At 35.2% G+C, this 22,601-nt stretch overlaps 1 protein-coding gene across 4 annotated transcripts in view; it reads right to left on the reverse strand.

Moving 5' to 3' along the window:
* Positions 1 to 22,601, reverse strand: part of AGTPBP1 (ATP/GTP binding carboxypeptidase 1) — a 159,665-nt gene that overhangs the window by 69,518 nt on the left and 67,546 nt on the right. For all 4 annotated transcript variants that reach the window (XM_045086080.1, XM_045086081.1, XM_045086082.1 and 1 more), the window contains exons 11-13: positions 21,519 to 21,696; positions 13,106 to 13,203; positions 7,916 to 8,032 (exon numbers count right to left, since the gene is read on the reverse strand). In XM_045086080.1, the coding sequence (XP_044942015.1) occupies positions 7,916 to 8,032; positions 13,106 to 13,203; positions 21,519 to 21,696 (393 nt within the window). The remainder of the gene's footprint in view (positions 1 to 7,915; positions 8,033 to 13,105; positions 13,204 to 21,518; positions 21,697 to 22,601) is intronic.

Genomic DNA, 22,601 nt, shown 5'->3' on the forward strand with positions numbered 1-22,601 from the left:
TCCAACTGATCTTCTTCCTTGCCAACATTAGCTACTATAGTTTTAAAACACTTCTTTAAAAGTGGTAGTTAAGAAGTATCATCTCCTGTCATTTAAATTTTAATTTCCCTATGAGAAAAGCAAAAAATTGTCTATTCATCTGTTAACTGGTTTAATTCTTCATAGATAACTTATTTGTTCCTGAAATATAGGGTTTTTCTTATTTTGTTGTATAAATTCCTCCATTAAAAAAATACAGACATACACACACACATAAACTAATCCTCTAACCCGTTTTTTGCAAATATTTTTCTGTATTTGCACTTCTTTTAATTTTTTTAACTTTTTAAGAATCATTATGTCATGAAAATTATGAAACTTTTCCTTTGGGATTGATTCCTTAAATATCCACTGTATAAAAACCAGGAACTCAAAGATGATTCACTTCCAGCCCCTCTACCACATCTAATCCAAGAAGACAGTGGAGGCACAAAGGAGGTAGTAGGTAGGTGGCTGTGCATTACAGCTGTTGAAGAGGAAAACACTCTGTTGATTTATGAACACTGGCATTCAGAGAATAGTGCTGAATTAAGTGGCATCTAATATCTAGATGCCATTTTGATTCAAGAAGTTACTTCAGTATCAAAGTCGGTATGCAGCAGAGGAAGTTTCCCCATAAACAAACAAGAATGTAATATGAAAGCTGCATTTTTTAAAAAGAGTGTAAGCACATTCCATGTACATAAATTAATTTAAAATAATAAGTTGAGGCAAACAGTTAAGAGGTTTGATTTTTAGAACAGCAAGTTAACTGTAAATATTTTGATGTTAATCTGCTCATCTATGATCTGAGATCATGCTGAACTGAGAACAATTCAAAATACAATTTAATGCATTAGGGTAAAAAAGTGAAAATAGTAATTCTACCTACAAGCTTCAGATCACCCTCGTAATATGTGTTATGAGTCCATTTTTCCTGAGAATGCCCTTATTCTGAAAAATTCTATAGTTAGAAGAGATTGTTCAGAAAAGATGGGCTGCCGTGTATATATGAAAGATAGTTTTTTAATAAAACAGACATTTATTTTGTATCAAAAATACCACTGCGCTTATCTTATACCATCTGTACACATGTGGTGATACTAATGCTGAACTGTAAAATTCAGGAATTAAAATGTGACCCTGTAATTCTTAAAAAAAAAAAAAAATCCTGTTGTAGGAAACCTGGTGAGTAAGGTATCACCCCTCAGAAACTCTTATAATTGCTGGGTAAGATATTAAAATATTTTAAGTACAACAAATGAATAAGACAGCAAAAACAAAGAGGAAATAGTAATGAAGATGGGATCCCAAAGTAGTAACTTCCACTTGGAAAATATTTGCTAAACCAGGTGACCTGGGGTTTAGGTTTTTCTATCTCAGAGTATAAAGAATAGGAGACTATCCCAGGACCTGCATAAGATGGGAAGTCTACCAAAAGGTCCTCCTCCCGTAAAGATGAAACCTCATAAAGAACGAAACCTTTGCTATAAATCCCCTAGAAATAGTCCCACCACAAAAGAAATAGTGAAGAAAACCAACAGTCTCAAACCTTAGCACTAAGAGGGTTAAAAAAAAAAAAAAAGACTACTCATAAATTGGTACCAAAAGCCTAACATCACACACCACACAAACTGAAGCCTGAACTCACATTACTTGAGTATTCCAAAAACCCTCAAGGAGGAATGTAACTTATATGAGTGCTTGTCAAAGGAAATAACAAAAATGTCTGGTGTTTCCACATAAGCTCCACAAACAGAATTATAAAGAAAACAGAATTATAAAGAAAATCAGCTCACAGGGAGGAAAAAACAACAACAACTAAATGAAAAATTAAGCAAGTAGAAGAGAACTAACTAAAACAAACAGATGTAGAAAAAGACCTACAAGAATTTCAGACACTAAAACTATAAGACTAACTAAATGGCTATATGTAATATGTTGAAAAGTAATAAAAGACAAGAAACAAGAAGTTTAAGAGTGACTAAACAGATCTTTTATAAACCTTCAACACCAAAAGAGAAAACAAGTTTCAGTGCCCAATGGATGTTTATAATGACCAATCAGATAGAGCCAAAAATAAAATGACAGAACTGGCAGACTGTTTGAATGAATTCAGTTGAATGCAGCACAGAGAAAGAAAGGGAAAACATGAAAAAGAGTTAAAAGAAACAGAAGAGAGTAAAAAAGTCTGGATTACCATCCGACTGGTAATGCCAAAAGAGAGAAGGAAAGAGAAAAAGGCACTCTCTGGAGAAGAGGTGGATTTTTCCAACCCCTAAGAGAAAACAACTCAGATTCTAAAAGACAGTGAATTCCAAACAAGATTTAAAAAAGAATACCCACCCTTAGTCAACACTACTGGGAAACTGTGGAGCAGGAAGCTAAAGAAATTATCCCAAAAGTCACCACAAACAATGTGTTATAAAGTGAAAACATACAATTCCCATACATACTACCCAACAATTTCACTCATAGTTATCCACCCAAGAGAAATGAAGGCAAATCTCCACCAAAAAAAAAAAAAGCTTTTTACACAGATTCTGGTATCAATCTTATTCACAGTAGCCCCAAACTGCAACCATTCCAGTGTTCAGCAAGTGAATAGATGAAGAAATTATGGTACATCCATACAATGAAATACCACTCAGCAATCAGGAAAGAGATACTGATACATACAACATCAGTGAACCTCAAAACCCTAAGACAAGCACAGAGGCCTTACACAAGAGTACATTCACATAGGATCCTGGTTATGAGAAGTTCCAGAACAGGCAAAGTTAACCTATAGTAACAGAGAGTAGATCAGTAGTTACCTGGGCAGGAAGGGGGGTGGGGGAGACTGACCACACAGACACAGGGGCCCAGGGACACACCTGGAGTGACAGAAATAATTCTGTATCTTGGCTGGGTTGGTAGCTGCACAGTTGTACAAATTTGTCAAAACTCACTGAACTTAAATATGAATAATTTACTGCATGTAAATTATATTTCATTAAAGTTGATTTTTAGAAACCAGCCAGAGAAACCAACTTTCAAGAATGATTACAAAGTAAAGACAACTTTCAAACCAAGAGACACTAAAAGACATAATTCCAGTAGAAGGAAAGTAAGTCAGACTGAAAGACTGAGAAACAAGAAGTAAAAAACAAAAAGTAGTAAAAATGTCTGTAAATCATAACACTGAATGTAAAACACAAAGCAATACCATCATATAGATTTTTTTTAAAGCTAGCGTTAAAACATAAATTAAAAATATGTACATTGGTTTAGGAGGTGATTATACTTAAAGTATTCCAAGTTTCATTTTATCATTAAAAGAAGAAAGGTTCCGATTAACATCAGAATAGTAAAAATGTATGTTACAACACCAAGAGTAGCTAGAATTTCTGTATATATGTCAATATTCAAACTTAACTTCAAAGGAATAGTTTATTGTATGTAAATGTACACCTCAACAAAGTTGATTAAAAAAATGACAAGACCGTACAGCTTCCAAAAGGATAAGGGTTAAAAAGTGAAACAAAAAAAGAGTCAATCGAAATGAAGGCTAAAAAAAAGACAAAGATAACACAGGTGAAACAAATGAAAACACAAAATAAGATCTCATAAATATAAATCCAAATACAGTAATAATTCTATGTAAATGAACTAAATGCTCCAGTTAAATGAACTAAATGTTCCAAGACTCAGACTTGATTTTTTTAAATCCAACTATACACTGTTTAAAAAGATATACATCTAAGGATATCAAAAAGCTGAAAGTAAAAAGATCTTAAAAGATACCAGGCAAGGGGCACCTGAGTGGCTTGGTAGGCTGAGCAACTGACTCTTGACTTCAGTTCAGGTTGTGACCTCAAAGTTGTGGGACGGAGCCTGCACTGGACTATCAAGGCTGCTCAAGATTCTCTCCCTTGGCCTCTGCCCCTCCCCCTGAAGCATGTGCTCTCCTCTCTCAAAAGTAAAATAAAATAAAAATAAAAGACACCAGGTAAGTCATCAAAGTTAATTTAGCTATATTAATATTTTATTGAACATTTTTTGCCTTAAATTCTTAGAGATGAGCAACTTTACAGCATCAGCAACTTCGTAACCATTAAAATTTCATTTCAGGGATGCATGGGTGACTCAGATGGTTAAATGACCGACTGTTGGTTTTAGCTCAGGTCATCATCTTAAAGTCTTGGGACAGAGCCCTACGTTGCACTCTACGTTCAGCAGGAGTCTGCTTGGGATTCTCTCTCTCCCTCTCCCCCACCCCAACCTGCTCGCTTACTTGCTTGCTCTTCTCTCTCACTCTCTCTCTAAAATAATCTTTTAAAAAAAAAGTTCATTCCAGGAGGAGCAGAAATCAATTCACATTTATATGCAATAAGTAAATAAACTCAAAAATACATAACAAAAACTGACCTACAAAAAGAAGGAGACACATTTGCAATCACAGTGAGAAATTTTTAACACATTTTTCACAGTAATTGATAGGGCTGGAATAAAAATCCAGGACAGAAAAAATCTTCTCAACATGATGACCAATCTTATCCCAATGGGAAAACATACCACTGTGCCTGACAGTTACAGAAGAGTTCTTTCCAAGGATGCAAAAATAGTAACAAAAGCTGATCAAATTCAATGCCATAAAATAAGCCTCAAAAATTTCAAAAGATTCTAATTATAAAGAATGTCCTCTTGGGGCACCTGGGTGGCTCAGTTGGTTAGGTCATGATCCCAAGATCCTGGGATCAAGCCCCACGTCGGGCTCTCTGCTCAGTGGGGAGTCTGCTTCTCCTTTTCCCTCTGCATGTACTCGCTTTTCCTCTCTTTCTTCCTAACTCTCTCTCTCAAATAAACAAAATCTTAAAAAAAAAAGTAGACGGTCCTTTTCCTGCTACAAATGCTAGAAGTCAGCAGAAAGATAAATACAAAATCGGAATTTTAAAAAGCTTACTTTGACATGACTAATGAATCAAAGAAAAATCATAATGAAAATAAAGTTCCAAAACAAAGATAATGAAAATACTAAATATCAAAATATGTGTGGGGCGCCTGGGTGGCTCAGTGGGTTAAGCCACTGCCTTCGGCTCAGGTCATGATCTCAGGGTCCTGGGATCGAGTCCCGCATCGGGCTCTCTGCTCAGCGGGGAGCCTGCTTCCCTCTCTCTCTCTCTCTCTGTCTGCCTCTCCATCTACTTGTGATTTCTCTCTGTCAAATAAATAAATATAATCTTAAAAAAAAATATGTGTGATGTAGCTAAAACAGTAACTGGAGAGAAATTTATAACTTGAAAATATACATCCTGGAAAAGAAGACTGATAATTACTGGATACCTATCTTAAAAACTGGAGGAAGAAGGAGGGGGGCAGTGACCAAAAGCAGGAAAATCAAGAGATGGCACTCTAAGCCTACCGTTTAGATGCATGGGGATTTCAACTTCAAAAACATGCTAAAATTGATTCTAGGAAACAGCAAGTAGGAAGGGGATCCAGTTTTTCCTGATTAAACTGTAAAATTATGTGACTCTTTAAACTCTGTCCATACATATCTTAAATAAAAATTTAAAACCAAATTAAAAAGAGGAATAAAAGAAAAACAAAAGTCCACATGGTAACTGTCATCATGCTACCAAAGACATGAAAAAAGAGCTATGAAAATTCAGAATTTTGACACTGCCAATATTCTGCTATTAAGAAACAAAAGCAAATAAAACTGTAACCGTCACTATGAATAAATAATCACAGTTTTAAAAGCATGATAAGAGCCTTCAAAAAGTCTGTTGATAATTACTTTAACAATTCTATATTTTGTCTTCAAATGCATTCAATGTGCCTCCATCTGGCCACTGAGTAACTGCCTTAACACATCTGGAAAAAAAGTGGATGGTGTACAGAAAACACATCAAGTAATTTTAAGCTCCAATGGTGGATACTGAAAATGACATGCAAATCCAAATGGAAAAAGTTGTAATTGAACTTAATTTCATTTAATGTTTAATATGTCATGATCTGCCAGTATTTGACAATATGATAGCTGAAAAAATCCTTTCAAATACTTATCTGGAACCAACCAATATTTTCAATTCTCAAAAATCTTTCACTTAATAATTTAACTGCTGCTTAGATATAGTTCCAACACACACTTCAAATAATAGAGACCAAAGCGTTTGAACAATGCATTCCTCTGAAACTGAAAAATGAGAAAGGTAGTCCAGTGCCAACACAACTACTTCAGAAATGATTTTCCAGTTATGTAAATAAAAGACAATGTGCTATTCCCCGTAACGTACGCTATAGAAATACAGCTGTTCTACATTAAACTTTATGGCAAAGTAGAGAGACACAGGAATAAATACATGTTATCTGAAATACTTGATGCAGGTTTTTTTGCTTAAACATAATAAAAAGAAGTGACTCACTTGGGGAGACTTTTCAGAGCACTTACACTCTGACTAGCCTGTCTTTACCATCTGACCTTGGCCAAGTCAGACCAAGAGAGGAACCTGCTCTCTTCAGCAACCAAACTAAAGGACAAGCTGGCCCAGCAGGAAAACATCAAGGGTAGCCTGTTCCAGGTGATGTATTAACAGGCAGACCTACAAGAACTCACCATCACAACCTACAAGAAAGAAGTGGCCTGCGAAAGAATGAGAATCAAAATCCCAGCCTTGACACCCATTAAAAAAATTTTCTTTACTCTCACATCAAAACTCTTACCATTTTTATTCATGTTATATAGTTCTTATACACACAGAGAGAAGAAAGTAGGTGACTTCTTCACATAATAATCAATCCCTTACCCAAATTCCTTCCATATATATATATATATATATATATATATACACACACACACACATATATATGTATATATATACACATACACACACTCACAATACATATATATAATACACACAGCATACAAAATGTGTTCATCAACTGCTTACATTATTGGTAAGAATTTCAGTCAACAGTAGGTTTTAAGTAAGTTTTGGGGGAGTCCAAACTTATACATGCATTTTTTTACTTTATTGGGAGGTTGGCACCCCTAACCTCCATGTTTTTCAATGGTCAACTATACTTCCTTTTTTTATTTTTCACATATAACCTTACAATGAAGTCTTTTTCTTTAAGCAACTAGGAACTAAATGCATGGATCTGGGAGGCATGAGGACCTGTAGTAAGAGCTGAATAAATCTGAGATTATCTGGTCCAAATGCTTTATTTTACAGGTTAAGATCCTAGACAATTTCAGGGACTTATTCAGGGACCCACCATAAGGGAGCAGCTGAATGAGAGTAAGAAACTCTATCTACTAATTCCCATCAATTCAATCTGGTTTACTTGCTGCATAACCCACGCTACGTAAGTACACTCCAGAAAATAAATGAGGGTAAGAAATGTTAACAAGGAGTCAGTCTCCCTATGAACCAACTCAGATATAAAGACTTCGGGCCGTCCTCCCCTGGCCCCACAGTCCTCGCTTATATGGTGATTGTCAGGGAAAAACAAGCCAACCAGCAGAGACTCCTGTTTTAATTCAGCACTTGCTCAGCTTCTACCTCCCCCTTCAGCTGGACGGAACTGACAGACGACTTCAACTTAAGACTTTAAAATGCCATTTTAAAGATTTTTTTAAATAAAAAACTATGCTAATTAAAGCAATGAGTCAAAGTGATGATAAAATGCAAAAGCTAGTCCAAAAACTTAATAAGCTAGTCCCTTCATTTTACAGATAAGCAGTTTGCAGCTCAGAATGCTAAAGTAACTGCCCAATGACACCCAAAATACTTTCATATTAGAAATAAAATCCAGACGGAAAACAGTGATTATAGGCCTAAGGAAGGGGAAAAAAAAAAAAAACTGTTTCTTAAAATCAATTAAGATGCTGTATTTTCTATATTTATACCTGAAAATCATCAACAAGCTCAGGGAAAAGGTGTTCATACATTTTAAGTTCTTCTATCGTTCGTCCGGGTTCCTGCTGGGGTTTTAGTTTGTTAATATCCGTTTCAATATCATCATTCTGAAATAATAGAAACGTAACCAGTTAAGAAAATGTAACCAGTTAAGAAAAATACATTCCAGATTAAAGTTTTCCAAATTATTAATTGCATGTAGAGAATAATCACTGAATAAAGGTTGTACTAATTTCACAGTAAGTTGAAATCTGCTTGTATTGGACCACCGTTGTGTTGTTGCTGTTTTGGTTACTGCACTGTATTTTGTTTTTCTCAGAGTTTATTCTAATAGAACACAGTATTTGGGCTCCTCAAGATAGAAAACCTAATGTCAAGATACAGACTAAAGGATGCTCCCCTCAATCTCCTCAGTTGCCATATTTTTACTCCTATTAAAGGTCAGTTAAACTTAAGAAAATTAATTTAAAAATATAAATATATGATGGTGGTGGCAATAATCAAAATAACTAACATTTACTGAGCACTGAAAATGTGAGAAGCACTATGCTAAGGATTTTACATAATTTAAACTGCAGAAGAACACTATCAAGTAGATAGTATCAACACTTCCATTTCACTGAAGAGGAAACTGAGGTAGAGGTTAAGGGGCTTGCTCAAAATTACACAGTGCGCAAAGAGCCAGGATATAAAACTAATCACTTATTTCAAAGCATACTCTGTTAGTCAATGCACTGCTTCAAGAAAACCAATGATTACCCTGTACTCTCGTATTCCATGTTCAACAAAGTTCCCCTAGAAAAGTTCAATGTCACCACACAGTTATGTTTTTCAGGGTGGATGGGGAAGGGCAGGTGGGGGGGCAGTATGTAGAAAATTGAAATACAGCCAGAAATTATTTCCATGCTCCTTTAGGAAGGAAGAGGGTAAATTTAAAAGGGAGATATGACCTCAGAAAAACAGGACATGTATCTGGGATTAATTCGATCTGTTATCTACTCGAAGACCTAATATACACTGTGCCAGAAAGACAAGTGTCAGTCTACCTACCATCCAAGCTATTCTCTATGACTTTCAACAAATCTGACTTCACATAAATACAAACCCACCATTATCTTCATTGCTAATGAGAGATATAAGACCACTTACTAATTTTCAATGGGTTTAATTTTATAATTATCTTAATATCAGAGTAAACCTACTTTTAGCCTTAAATCTGTTCTACCATGCTTCAATCCTTATAATGCTTTATATACATGTATCAGACTAAAAGTATATATTTCATATTACCAATTAATTTAAAAGGAAAAATGTACTTTATGTTACTCATATTTCATATTCAGGAGGTTAGCTATTATTTGTATAACCAATAAAAATTTTCTCCCTTGCCATAAATAATAAACACTGGTTGTATTTGAAGTGTATCACGTTAGTTTATAATTAATTATTGTATAGTTACTAGGACATGAATATGTAATTTCACAGATCTTTAAATTATGCACCGATGAACCAAAATATATAACTTCCTTGACTGGCATGTAATAAAGTAGACAATGCTTCAAAATAACAAAAAGTTTACAAAAGTATTCTTTCTCTAAACAGACTAGAATTCAACATTCAATACTACTTTAAATACAACATCCAATACAACATTTCAACACTACTTTGTGAAAACAGAGCCTTACATATGTGCTCTCTACTTCCAAAAAAATTAATTTATCTGTAAAACAGGCACTGTGAAATAAAAATTACACTTTGGAGAAGTCAACAGCAGGAAATTTTGTGTTTTGGTTTAGGGGAAAACAAAGATGAAGAGCTACTGACAGCCTTAGGGGATAAAAAACCCAACCACCTCTCATCACTCCTTAAAGCTCTTCTAAAGTAAAGGAAGGGAAAAGAATGCATGTAAGTTTATAAACTGACAAGTGCTGGCTACTGGAGATGAGTTTTCTAAATCTCCAAGTTTCTATAAATGCTACAAGCAGAAAAATCTGGGATAAAGAGAATGGAATCACTATGGTGAGGGAAAAACAGTCTCTAAAGCTACAAACACAATCAAACACAAACAAATATTAAACCTGTATGTAGCACCTAACACAGGAAATAACTAACAAGATTTAGATAAAAAGGAAAAATTAAGTCCAAATGTAACCGCCAATAACAGTAAGCCAAACTGCAGTCAAGAAGAAAAGATAATACAGCTCAATAGTCTCAAAGAGCCAACAATTCTGTAGTCCTTTAATTAATAAATAAATGAATGAATGAATGAATGAGTGAATAAATAAATAAATAAATAAATAAATAAATAAAACAATAACATTTTGGCTGGGGCACCTGGGTGGCTCAATGGGTTAAGCATCTGCCTTTGGCTCAGGTCTTGATCCCAGAATCCCAGGATCAAATCTCAGGTTGGGCTCCCGGCTTGGCGGGGAGTCTGCATCTCGCTCTACCTCTCTCTCTCTGTCAAATAAATAAATAGAATCTTTAAAAAAAAAAAAAATAGATTTTGGTATGGTATGGTGGTAGAGAGAGCTGACATTCGCATCAGACTGCTTTATTCTAAATCCTGGCGCCACATCTTTAAGCTACATTAATAATCCTTCTGTGCTTCCTTCTTCTAATTATTAGCCCTGTAAAGCAGAGGTAATAATATCATGTACCTATAGGATAGACGTGAGGCTTTAATAGTTATTATAGGTAAAGAGCAGGGACTAGCATAGACGGTAAATTCAAAAGATCTAATTAGACTTATTGTGGTGAACATTTCATAATGTCAAATCACTGCTGTATACCTCAAACTAATAAAATACTTTATGCCAACTGTACTTCAGTTAAAAAAAGAAAAAGAGCATGGGCCCCTGGGTGGCTCAGTCAGTTAGACATCTGCCTTTGGCTCAGGTCATGATCTCGGGGTCCTGGGATTGAGCCCCGCATTGGGCTCCCTGCTGAGCAGGGAGTCTGCTTCTCTCTCTCCCTCTGCTGTTCCCTCTGCTTGTGCTCTCTCTCTCTAATAAATTTTTAAAAATAATATAAATTAATTACTTTTAGAAAAGGGCATGGACTAGAATAGGATTAGATGTTGAGTAAATTCAATATATTATTTTTTCTCATTATTATAACTGGTGTGTTAAGATAAAGTGGGAGAGAATGTAAGAAATCACGGCTACTCCAGTGAACAATACAGCTAACAACTATATTTTTCAAAGATATGAATGTCACAAAAGAAAAAAAAAAGGAAAATATTCTAAATTAAGGGAGACTTAAAGGACAAAATAATTAAACATAGTACCTGATGGTAGTTCCTATTCTAAAGAGATGGGGAAAAAAATCTCATGATGGACATTTATTATATAGTGGAATATGGATGACAGATTAGCTAAAAATGTTGTATCACTATAAATTTATTAAGTTGATAATGGCATTATGTTTACATAAGAGGGTACCACTATTCTTAGGAAATATTCACTGACATATTTAGGGGTAAAGGGCCATGATACATAATATATGTAACTTACCCTCATATGATTTTTAAAAATTTTTTAAGTATGTATTCATGCATACACACTGACAATTTCCAAGCAGCAAAATTAGAATCATTATTATAGTTCCCATTGAGTTCTATTTCCCCATCAATCTCTGTCTTTACATCTGTAGTGATCGCAACACAGATATTTTTAATGAGGATCCTGAGGCATAAAGAATAAATTATACTAGGGTTGCTGGGTGGCTCAGTTGGCTAAGCGACTGCCTTAGGCTCAGGTCATAATCCTGGAGTCCCAAGATCGAGTCCCACATCAGGCCCCCTGCTCAGCAAGGAGTCTCCTTCTCCCTCTGACCCTCCCCTTCTCATGCTCTTTCTCTCTCTCTCTCTGTCTCTCTCTCTGTCTCTCTTATTCTGTCTCTCTCTCAAATAAATAAAACCTTTTAAAAAAAGAATAAATTATACTCAATATACTATGTTTTTAATAACAAGGAAACATACAGAAGAGAAAGGTTTCAAAATACAATATATTAAAGTATAAACTTAGTATCAACCTGAAATTTTACTAAACCTAAACACTCAGTTCCCAAAGAATCCAAACAGGTGATTTTTAATATAGCTCCTATTATCTAAAGAATACTTTACATGATAGAATTTAAATTCTCATAGCTTGGATCGCATAGTTCTTTCACTTATATCAGGTCCAGAACCACAATCACAGAGTTAACCCAGATTTTTTTCCCTTGAAAATCAGAGCCTGTGCTGTTTCTCTTCTTTCTACCTTCTTGAGGCAAGGCTACAGATTATTATGCTGCCTAGACTGGCTAATGAGACAATTCTGCCAAAGCTTGCCTTGGTGATTGCATTTAGTGATAATGAAACTAGAACTACATCTACTATCAAAATGAATTATCTCCATCCAGTATCTTAGACTGTCTCCAGAGAGGGTTAATATTCAGTGTATCCAATTCTGATATAGAATTTCAAGAGAAAAATGGCCAAGCAGGCAAGGGTCAAATGAATCCCTCCCACGCCACCAAAACAGACTAAGCTAAACAGCTGAAAACTGAAGGAGTTAAGCAGGCATTTCTCCACAGATACCAAAATGACCCCCTGACACTAAATTAAGCAAATAGCTCTACACTTCCAGAAGTGCCATAAAATTCTAAAATCTCTCCTGCCTCTTTACTTAACATCACATTTATATCATGACAATAATTTTTTTTATCTTGTCTCAATTCAATAAACACTTTTGCCCATTTCTTCTCCAATTAACTGAAACATAAGAATCATTATATAAACACTAATTCTTACCAAAAAGCCAGCAGTTACAGATTATTTTCCTACTATTTTTATATCCCCAAAAGATTGCTAAAAGAGGCACAGATTGCCACTTAGAGTCTCAAACCACTTTTCTTCAAGTTCAGATTTCCTCAGACTTTGAAACCTAAGTCAGATGGGCTACCTGAGGTTGTCCTGGTCAAGAAGAGTGAAAATAAGTTATTTTAAGAACCTTTTCAGACCAATGCATTCAAAGCAACATTATTTTCCCTTTCCTTAGTGTACACAGTCATCACAATAAAAAGATGTGGACAAAACCAATTAATTTACCATTAAGCTACACCTATTTCCCCAATCTTTATTTTACAACTGCATATCCAATTTATGAAGTAGACAGAAGATAGAGATTTATACCAACCTTAAAATTCTGATCTACGTCATCTTCATTTTCAGTTTCATTTTCAGCTTCTAAGTCAATATCATCATTGTCGTCACTTTCATCTACTACGTCATCCACTGTGACACAAAACATGCTATAAGTAGGTCAGAGGTAAGCATTCTACAACATGCACATCAGAAGGAAAGATGCTATTTACATACAACATTGGTATTTCAATCACCAAAGGAAAAGTAAATGAAATTCATTATTAAAAATGTCCCTAGGGGCACCTGGGTGGCTCAGTGGGTTAGGCCTCTGCCTTTGGCTCAGATCATGATCTCAGGTCCTGGCATCAAGCCCCACATCGGGCGCTCTGCTCAGCGGGGAGCCTGCTTCCCCCTCTTTGCCTGCTGCTCTGCCTACTTGTGATCTCTTTCTCTCTCAAATAAAAAAAATCTTTTTAAAAAAAAATGTCTCTAAGGCTGTCCTAGGTGTTGAAAAACCTATGAGATATTAAAATTTGGAAAAAGCACAGTAGAAATACATGGGTATTCTTACTGATGTTCTCAGTTTTTAAAAATGAATGTCTTCTTTTGCAACAGACTGAATCAAACTGCTTATTTCCTCTACATGATAAATTTCAAGAACTGATTTTACTCCTTTAACAACTGATTACCCATTTATTTGTTTCAATGGCAACCGTGTACCATGAATGCAGTGTTGTGCACTGGGAATTCTTTAAATACATGTAAATACAGTCCGTACCCTCCAGGGGTTCATGAGGTTAAAAAGCAGAAAAGACTAAAGTACAATACAAAAGTGTATATTAGTGAAGGCAATGTTTGGGAAAACAAAGGATGGAATAACTAACTGCAAGGTTACGTGATCACTCCACAAAACAGGTAGTAATTAAGCAGTAACCTGAAGAAAACAGAGCAGCTTTGAAGGCCAAAATAAGGGTAGGTAAGCGTGGCTTTTAAGAAGAAAAAAAGAATTGAGTTGATATCCTTGAAAAAAGGCAAGTGTAACTAAATGTGTATAATTGGGAAAGTACTAAAAAAGGCGAATAAGAATGAGAAAACAAAGGGGCCAAGTAGATTACACTTCTAACCTACTATGGAAGACAAGCAGTGAGAATTTTCAAGAGGAGAATGGCTTAACTCAACTTAACATTGCTCAAAAGATCACTCTGGCAAGCGTGAGAGAGGGAGCACATGCATGGAAGGGGACCAATTAACAGGAGACAGTAACTGAACCAGTACAGCAGGAATGGGGATGAAGAAGGAATATGCATTAGAGAAAAACTCAGGGCACAGAATGTAAAGGTCCATGAGGACCACAGCTGTGGGGGGAGACAATGCAAGACGAGTGCACGAGTACTCAGGTAAGTAACTGAGTGCTTTAAAACAAAGGAGAGAATATTTTAAAAGGACATTTTTCTAAACTATTTGACTTTTGTTATTTGAAGAAATAACAAATATTAACCGTATATATTAAGGTGTACAAATGTGATGATCTGATACAAATACACATGGTAAAACGATTACCAAGATGAAGATAATTAACACATCCATCACCTCACATAATTAACATTGTTACTGTGTGTGTGTGTGCGTGCATGTGCAAGAGCTCCTCTGGGAAATGTCCAAATATGCAATATCATATGACTGTAGTTACAGTCACCATGCTTGCTGTACATTAGATCCTCAGAACTTAATCTTCTTAGACTGAAAATCTGTACCCTTTGATCCCAGCACCCCATTTACCACACTCCTGACCCCTGGAATCCAACATTCTATTCTCTATTTCTACGAAATCTTGTTTTTTTTGTTTGTTTTTAAAGATTCTGCATGTAAGTGATACCATACAGTATTTGCCTTTCTGTCTGGCATATTCCACTGCCCTCCAGGTTCATCCATGTTGCTGCAAATGGCAAGATTTCCTTCCTTTATATTATCTGAATAATATTCATATCCTTTATCCATTTATCCATCAAAGGACATTACGGTTATTTCCAAACCTTGGTTAGTTGTACAGAATATCACAGGGAAGATGGGTGTACAGATCTGTCTTTAAGATAATGATTTTAATTCCCTTGGATATATATGCAGGAGGACCGCTAGATCATAGGTAGTTCTATTTTTAATTTTTTTGAGGAACCTCCATGCTGTTTTCCAGATTAGCTGTACCATTTTACATCCCCACCAACAGTATTAAAGAGTTCATTTTCTTTAGAACCTAGCAAATAGTTCCTATGTCTTGTCTTGGGTAGCAACTATTCTAACAGGTGTGAAGTGATACCTTACTGTGGTTTTTATTTCCATTTCCCTGATGATTAATGATGCTGAGCACTTCTTCATGCACTATTGGCCATTTGTAGGTCTTCTTTGGGAAAATATTTATTCAGGTCTGCCGAATTTTTAATTGAATTACTTGCTTTTATACTCTTCAGCTGAGCCCATAAATATATATATATATATATAGGCACACATACGTGTGTGTGTGTGTGTGTGTGTGTGTGTATTAGACAGTAGCCCATTCCCAGATAAATGTTTTGCAATATCTTCTTCCATTCTGTAGGGCAATAAATTGAAATTGCTGTTTCAATTTATTTGTTTCCTGGGCTGTGCAGAATCTCTTTGGTTTGTAATAGCTCTACTTGTTTATTTCAGCTTCCACTGCTTGTGCTTTTGGTATCTTATTCAAGAAATCATTGTCAAAAATAATCCCCAAGTTTTCTTCCAGGAGTCTTACAGTTTCAGGTCTTATACTTATGTTTTGATCCATTTCAAGGTAATTTTTTGTGAATAATATAAGACAGGGATCCAATTTCATTCTTTTGCATGTGGATATCTAGCTTTCCTGATACAATTTATTGAAAACAATGTCCTTTCCCTACTGTGTATTCTTAGTGCCTTTAATCAAAAATTAGCTGACCACATATTCATGGGTTTGTCTGGGCTCTCTATTCCATTCCACTATAGGTCTATGTACCTGCTTTGAGTACCATACTGTTTGGTTACTATGACTTTGTAATGGTTTGAAATCCAGAACTGTGATGTCTAGCTTTGTTCTTCTTTCCCAGGATTTCTCTGGCTACTGGGGGTCTTTTGTAATTTCATTAATTTGAACATAGTTTTTTCTATTTCTGTCAAAACTGCCATTACAATTTCAAAGGGATTACTTTAAATCTATAGACCACTTTGGGCAATATGGGCATTTTCACAACATTAATTCTTCCAATCCAAAAACAGAGGGTATCTTTCCCATTTATTTGTGTCCTCTTCAATCTCTTTCATCAATGTTTTATAGTTTTCAATGTACAGGTCTTCAGCTCCTTGGTAAATTTATTCCTATTTTGTTTTTAATGTTATTTGTACATAGGGTTACTAAATTTCTCTTTCAGATATTTTACTGTAATTGTATAGAAACACAACTGATGTTTATATATTTGATTTTATATCCTGCAACTTTACCGAACTTGTTTATTAGCTCTAACAGTATTTTGGTAGAGATTTTAAGGTTTCATATATATAAGATCATGTCATCTGCCAACAGATGATTTTATTTCTTCCTTTCTGATTTGGATGCCTTTTATTTCTTTTCCCAGCCTAATTATTATAGCTAGAATATCTAGTACTGTGTTGAATAGAAATGGTAAGAGAGGAAAACTCTGTCTTCTTCCTGATCTTATGCAAAAAGCTTCTAACTTTATATCAATGAGCACAATGTTAGCTACGGATTTATCATATACGGTCTTTATTATGATGAAGAACATTCCTTCTGTACATAATTTGTTTAGAATTTTTATCATAAAAGGATTTTGAATTTTGTCAAATGTTTTTTCTGCATCTATCAAGATGATCATATGACCCCTCATCCTTCGTTGTTAATGTGGTTTATCACATTTTGATTTGTTGATGTTGAAATGTCCTCGTATCCCAATTTCCACTTGATAATGGTATATTATCCTTTTAATTTGTTGCTAAAATCAGTTTGTTGTTACTTTGCTATGGATTTCTGTATCTAGGTTTGCCAGAAATTATGGTCTGTGTAGAGTGCTAATAACATGGACTCCATCTCCGGCCGTCCATCTTGTTCATGTCCAAGCAGCGATCTCCCTTGGGGCCCAGTTATGCCCTGGCCATAAAGCATGAAGGCCTATTCTGATCTTCCTTGAAGCGGTGCACAGATGACACCACTTTGGATACCAAGGAGAGATCCTCTGGCGCATATATAGATAGCACCACTTGAGATAATTACTCTTTCATTTCACAACAACTGCCCCTTGCTCCATAAAAGCTGTGAATTAAGGTCTGAACTGGGCAAGAACAGCTGTATAGCAGCACCTGGATTGCCTGACCTTGTCAATAAGTTACCCTGAAAAAATTTTTCCCAAAAGAAAAAAAATACATAATTTTATAGAGAATTTCAAAGTGTTTGTAGTCTTTGAAGTCTATTCATGGATTCCTATGGCTCAATAGATCCCGGGCTACAGATCTCGGTTTCGGACATACTTTTACATTTTAAAATGCATATATGAACCATTATTCCTATAATTCTTTTACAAATGCAAAAATAGTGTAATATTCCTAAGAACAAGAACTCTATCAATATAAGTAATATAAATTATATATAATATAAAAAATAAAAATTTTAGTTTATGTAAAAACCCCAGTTTGTTATAGCTGTGTATTATGTATCCTTGGCCAAGAGTTGGTTGATGTATTTCAAAATAGTATTACAATTATTTAGTATTAGATAATTAACAATTTGTACTGTTTAATACAATGATTCTGCTACCATATTGTCTCTATTCTTGTCATCCTAATTCATCATTGGCCAGACGAGTAATATTTCATGTTATTACTTCAGAAAGGGTACCTGGGTATTCTACTCCCATACCCTTACAGGCCTAAGAATATGTCACCTTCACATATGGATGGCAACGCAAGTGTTCAGAAATCTAGAATCCGGACTCTTTCCTCCAAACCTCTGTTAGATGCTGCTTCACTATCTTTTGGCATTTAACGTTCTAGAGAATAAGTCTTGAGGTTAGGTCAATTCCTTCAATAATAAATGTTAAGTGTACACTAACTGTGTACAATGAAGGATTAAAAAAAAACAGTTCTATCCTCACAGAACTTATATTCTAGCTGAGGAAGGTAAAAAATAACGAAAACTTTGAGAAATGTAATGAAGTCTGATATATGAAAAAGTAACAGTGAACAGAAAGAGGATATTTTCCTTGTGTCTACACAGTTGCTGTCAAAACCTTCCTCTCACATCTTAACCATGAAGTCTTGACCATCAGTGTAAATCTCCCTTTCTAATTTAGTGAACCATTAATCTGAAATGAGACAGGAAAGTAGCCCTCAGAAAAATATTATCTCTCTGTCATTTATTCCCTCATGTTTGGTGAATTCACTGCACTAGAAGAAGTCAGCTTCCTCTACCTATGTGATTATTCTGTACACTGAATAAAGAACACTATAGGAAGATCCTATATCCTATCTCCCTCCTGTATTATCACCAGCTGTATCATATAGAACTCTCGCTGGCTTTCTACCAGTTACAACCACCGCTTAAACCCCCATAATCCTACACTGAGATACAGGAGAGAAAGGGACTCCCAACTGCTCCCTGACTGTCCACCCGACTTAGGTGTTACTGGTGCCTCAACTTGGAGACATACATAACTGCATTCAAGAAGGGAGAGCAGAGAACTGGTGCCCTTCAATACATCCATACCTCCACCATGTACGGTGCATGTTCTACGTGTGGTTCATGAGAATGTTTCTTTTACCTTGTTCTCACTTCTGGTACAGACTTTCCCCTATTCTTAACGTCTGTGGGTAATTTTATATCAATCGGAAAGAGAAACTAGACCACAGTTTTCACTTCACTATCTTACTCAAGTTTCAGACTGAGTTGTAGACTTTTAAAACCCTTTAAAGAAGTTTCTGAATAATCCATTTTGGTATTTTACATAGACTAAAGCTGTACTTTAATAATAAAATATTTTTAAAATAAAATCATAACAGTGTACTCTGTGATATATACTACTAATAAATCTGTATCAAGGATAATAAAACTAATTATAATTACCTGAAAATTCTCTTACATCACTTATTTCAAGTAATTACTTTTAAAGACAAATATAAAAAACTTTCCATTTTTCTTGCAAAATATTTATCAACTGATGAGAAAATACTTTAGAAATTGTAATAACAGTCTAGACTATATTCTCTTCCATTTAACTAGATCTTACCTCCCAAAATTCTACTTTTCCCCATACTAAAATTTCAACTCTTTCTTCTTTTACTATGTTCCCAATATTGTACTGAAATGGCAAACAGCCAACTTCTGATAATTTCATTATTTTTATTTAGGTAAGTCACATGCAAGTTTTGTTAAGCATAAACCATAATATTTTGGTTTCCTGTGTTGTTAATTTTTGCCATTCTACTGGCATAAGGTGATATCTCATTGTGGTTTTGATTTGTATTTTTCTGATGGCTAGTGATGTTGAACATTTTTTCATGTGTCTGTTAGCCATTTGTATGTTTTCTTTGGAGAGGTATCTGAACCTTCTTACACTGTTAGTGGGAATGCAAGATAGTACACCCACTCTGGAAAATAGTATGGAGGTTCCCCAAGACACTACTAGGGATTTACCCCAAAGATACAGACATAGTGAAAAGAAGGCATAGTGGCACATGCAGCCCAATGTTCATAGCAGCAATGTCCACGACAGACAAACTTTGGAAGGAGCCAAGATGTCCTTCAACAGATGAATGGATAAAGAAGATGTGGTCCATATATACAATGGGATATTACTCAGCCATCAGAAGGGATGAATACCCACCATTTGCACTGACTTGGATGGAACTGGAGGAGATTATGCTAAGTAAAATAAGTCAAGCAGAGAAAGACAATTATCATACAGTTTCACTCATACATGAATCATAAGGAACAGCATGGTAAACAACAGGAAAGGGAGGGAAAACTAAATGGGAAGAAATCAGGGAGGTAGACAAATCCTGAGAGACTCTGGACCCTGGGAACCAAACTGAGGGTTACAGAAGGGAGGAGGGTGGGGGAATGGGATAACCAGATGATTGGTATTAAGGAGGGCACATGAGGTGATGAGCACTGGGTATTATATGCATCTAATGAATTGCTGAACAGGACATCAAAAACTAATGACATACTATATGCTGGCTAATTGAACATAATAATAAAAAAATAAAAAATTTAAAAATTTTTTAAAAAAAGAAAAATATTGGTAAGTGGTTTTCTATTTTCACCTTCCCTTTTCCCAAGCATTATAATACTGTGCATATTTATATGCAAATTCTGAATCATTAGAAAACACTGCTGTGAACCATATGCACTAATATTAAAACTTTTTCTTAGGACAACTATGAATTTACATAAGGAAACTAATCCTGATAATAGAAATTGTAAAATTTTTAAGTATTATTTAAATAGCTGAACCTTACTGCAGTAGATAGAAATTACTCTGTTAATTTGGACTAGTAATTTTTTTACACTTCTTAAAGTACATATTACCTTCTCTTTTCAATTTTTTAATCAGTGAGTCATCTGTTAAGTTCTTTCTTGCCACAGAAATTTCATGGGAATATGTAGAAACTCTATGAAGAGAGATGAATTATTTTATAATAAAAAATGAGTGCAGGGGCACCTGGGTGGCAAAGACATTTAAGCCACTGACTCCTGGTTTTGACTGAGGTTGTGACCTCAAGGTCCTAAGATTGAGCCCTGCGTCAATCTCTAGGCTCTGCACTTCCCTTCTTCAATCAATAAGATTTTTTTTTTTAAATCATATTTTTGGGGGTGCCTGGGTGGCTCAGTGGGTTAAAGCCTCTGCCTTCAGCTCAGGTCATGATCCCAGGGTCCTGGGATCGAGCCCTGCATTGGGCTCTCTGCTCAGCAGGGAGCCTGATTCCCCCTCTTTCTCTGCCTGCCTCTCTGCATACTTGTGACCTCTATCAAATAAATAAATAAATAAAAATTTTTGAAAAAATAAAAAATCATATTTTTGGTCACTAGGTATTCTTAACTTGAAAAAAAATGAAGTTCACCAGAAAGTTATAAATGTAAGCCCAAATATAATTACCTAAATATTTAATGTTTACACTCTTATCCTTTGAAAATTTATGTAAACTATGAAATAATGTTCCTATGTAATGCTTAAATTTTTTCAAATTCAAATTTACATAAATATAACACATTCTATACTATTGCCCTTAATTATCAGATCTCAATTTCTTATATTTGAAGAAATATTTAACTAAAATATAATGTGAAATTTTCTTGTGCTTATTAATGTGCCTTCTTTTGCTGAAGAACTAGAAATGAGGAAAAAAAGTCAACAGTCACACAATTCCAAGACCACTGAAAGCCAGCGGGAAACATACGGTCTTACCTTCTGGCGGTAAACTGTAGAGCTGGGCCACAGGCCCAGTCACAGGAATAACTGGCAGCTGGAAATGGAAAGAACTTTTAATCGTTGGGAGTGGCAGGCGATTTTTAGGAAAACACTTCCTCATTATCAGACTAGAGGTGTTGACAAGGGGATCAAGGGTCCTGACTGCCAAACATTCCTGTTTTTTAAGAAAAAGAAAAAAAAGATAAAAGATATTATGCCCTTGGTGAATAACTGAATCAACTTTATTTCATAAAGTAATACATCAATAATTTTCAAGAGACAAATACCACAAAAACCTCTATTTTAATGTAATATGATTATAAAATACCTCTGATAATTCAGAAGTATCTCTTCATAAGTAAGAACTTCATATGGCAAATATGTTAATACTCTTCCTAAAATACTTTAAGCAGAAAACAGTACCATCTTTGGTCCCCGAAGTCACCAAAGTCTATGAGACCTGCTTTGTCCCTGGTTTCAGTTACCCATGGTCAACTGTGGCCCAGCACTGATGATCTTCCTTATGACCTCAGGTCAATACTAGCCCTAATGCTACAACACAACATACCTACAGCATTTCACCTCACTTCATCTCATCACAGACATTTTATCTTCTCACATAATCACTGTAAGGATGAGTACAGTACAATAAGATATTTTGGGAGAGAGGGACCACATTCACTTAACTTTAATGACAGTATACTGTTACAGTTGTTCTGTTTTACTGTTAGTTGTTAATCTGTTACTGAGCCTCATTAATAAATCAAACTTGGTCACAGATATGTGTGTTTAAGAAAACACACATTGAATATATGAGGCGAAGTACCATCCAAGGCTTCAGGCATCTAAGATCCAAGGGATCTTGGACCGTATTCCCCACAGATAAGGGGGGACTACTATGCTAAGTAGTATCTATGAGTGACCTACAAGGCAGTTAGCAAGCCAAGGCACAAAATAAAAATTCTTTTTAATTTAAGGGAAGACGAAAAAAAACATTAACTAAAAAAGACAGTAAGAAAGGAATAAGAAATAAGGAATGTGCACTGGCTGAGCTTTTCTCAGAACTGTATCAGTTATCAT

Source organism: Mustela putorius, unplaced genomic scaffold, assembly GCF_011764305.1.
Source record: "Mustela putorius furo isolate JIRA1106 unplaced genomic scaffold, ASM1176430v1.1 tig00000876_pilon_pilon_pilon, whole genome shotgun sequence".
Lineage (NCBI taxonomy): Eukaryota > Metazoa > Chordata > Mammalia > Carnivora > Mustelidae > Mustela > Mustela putorius.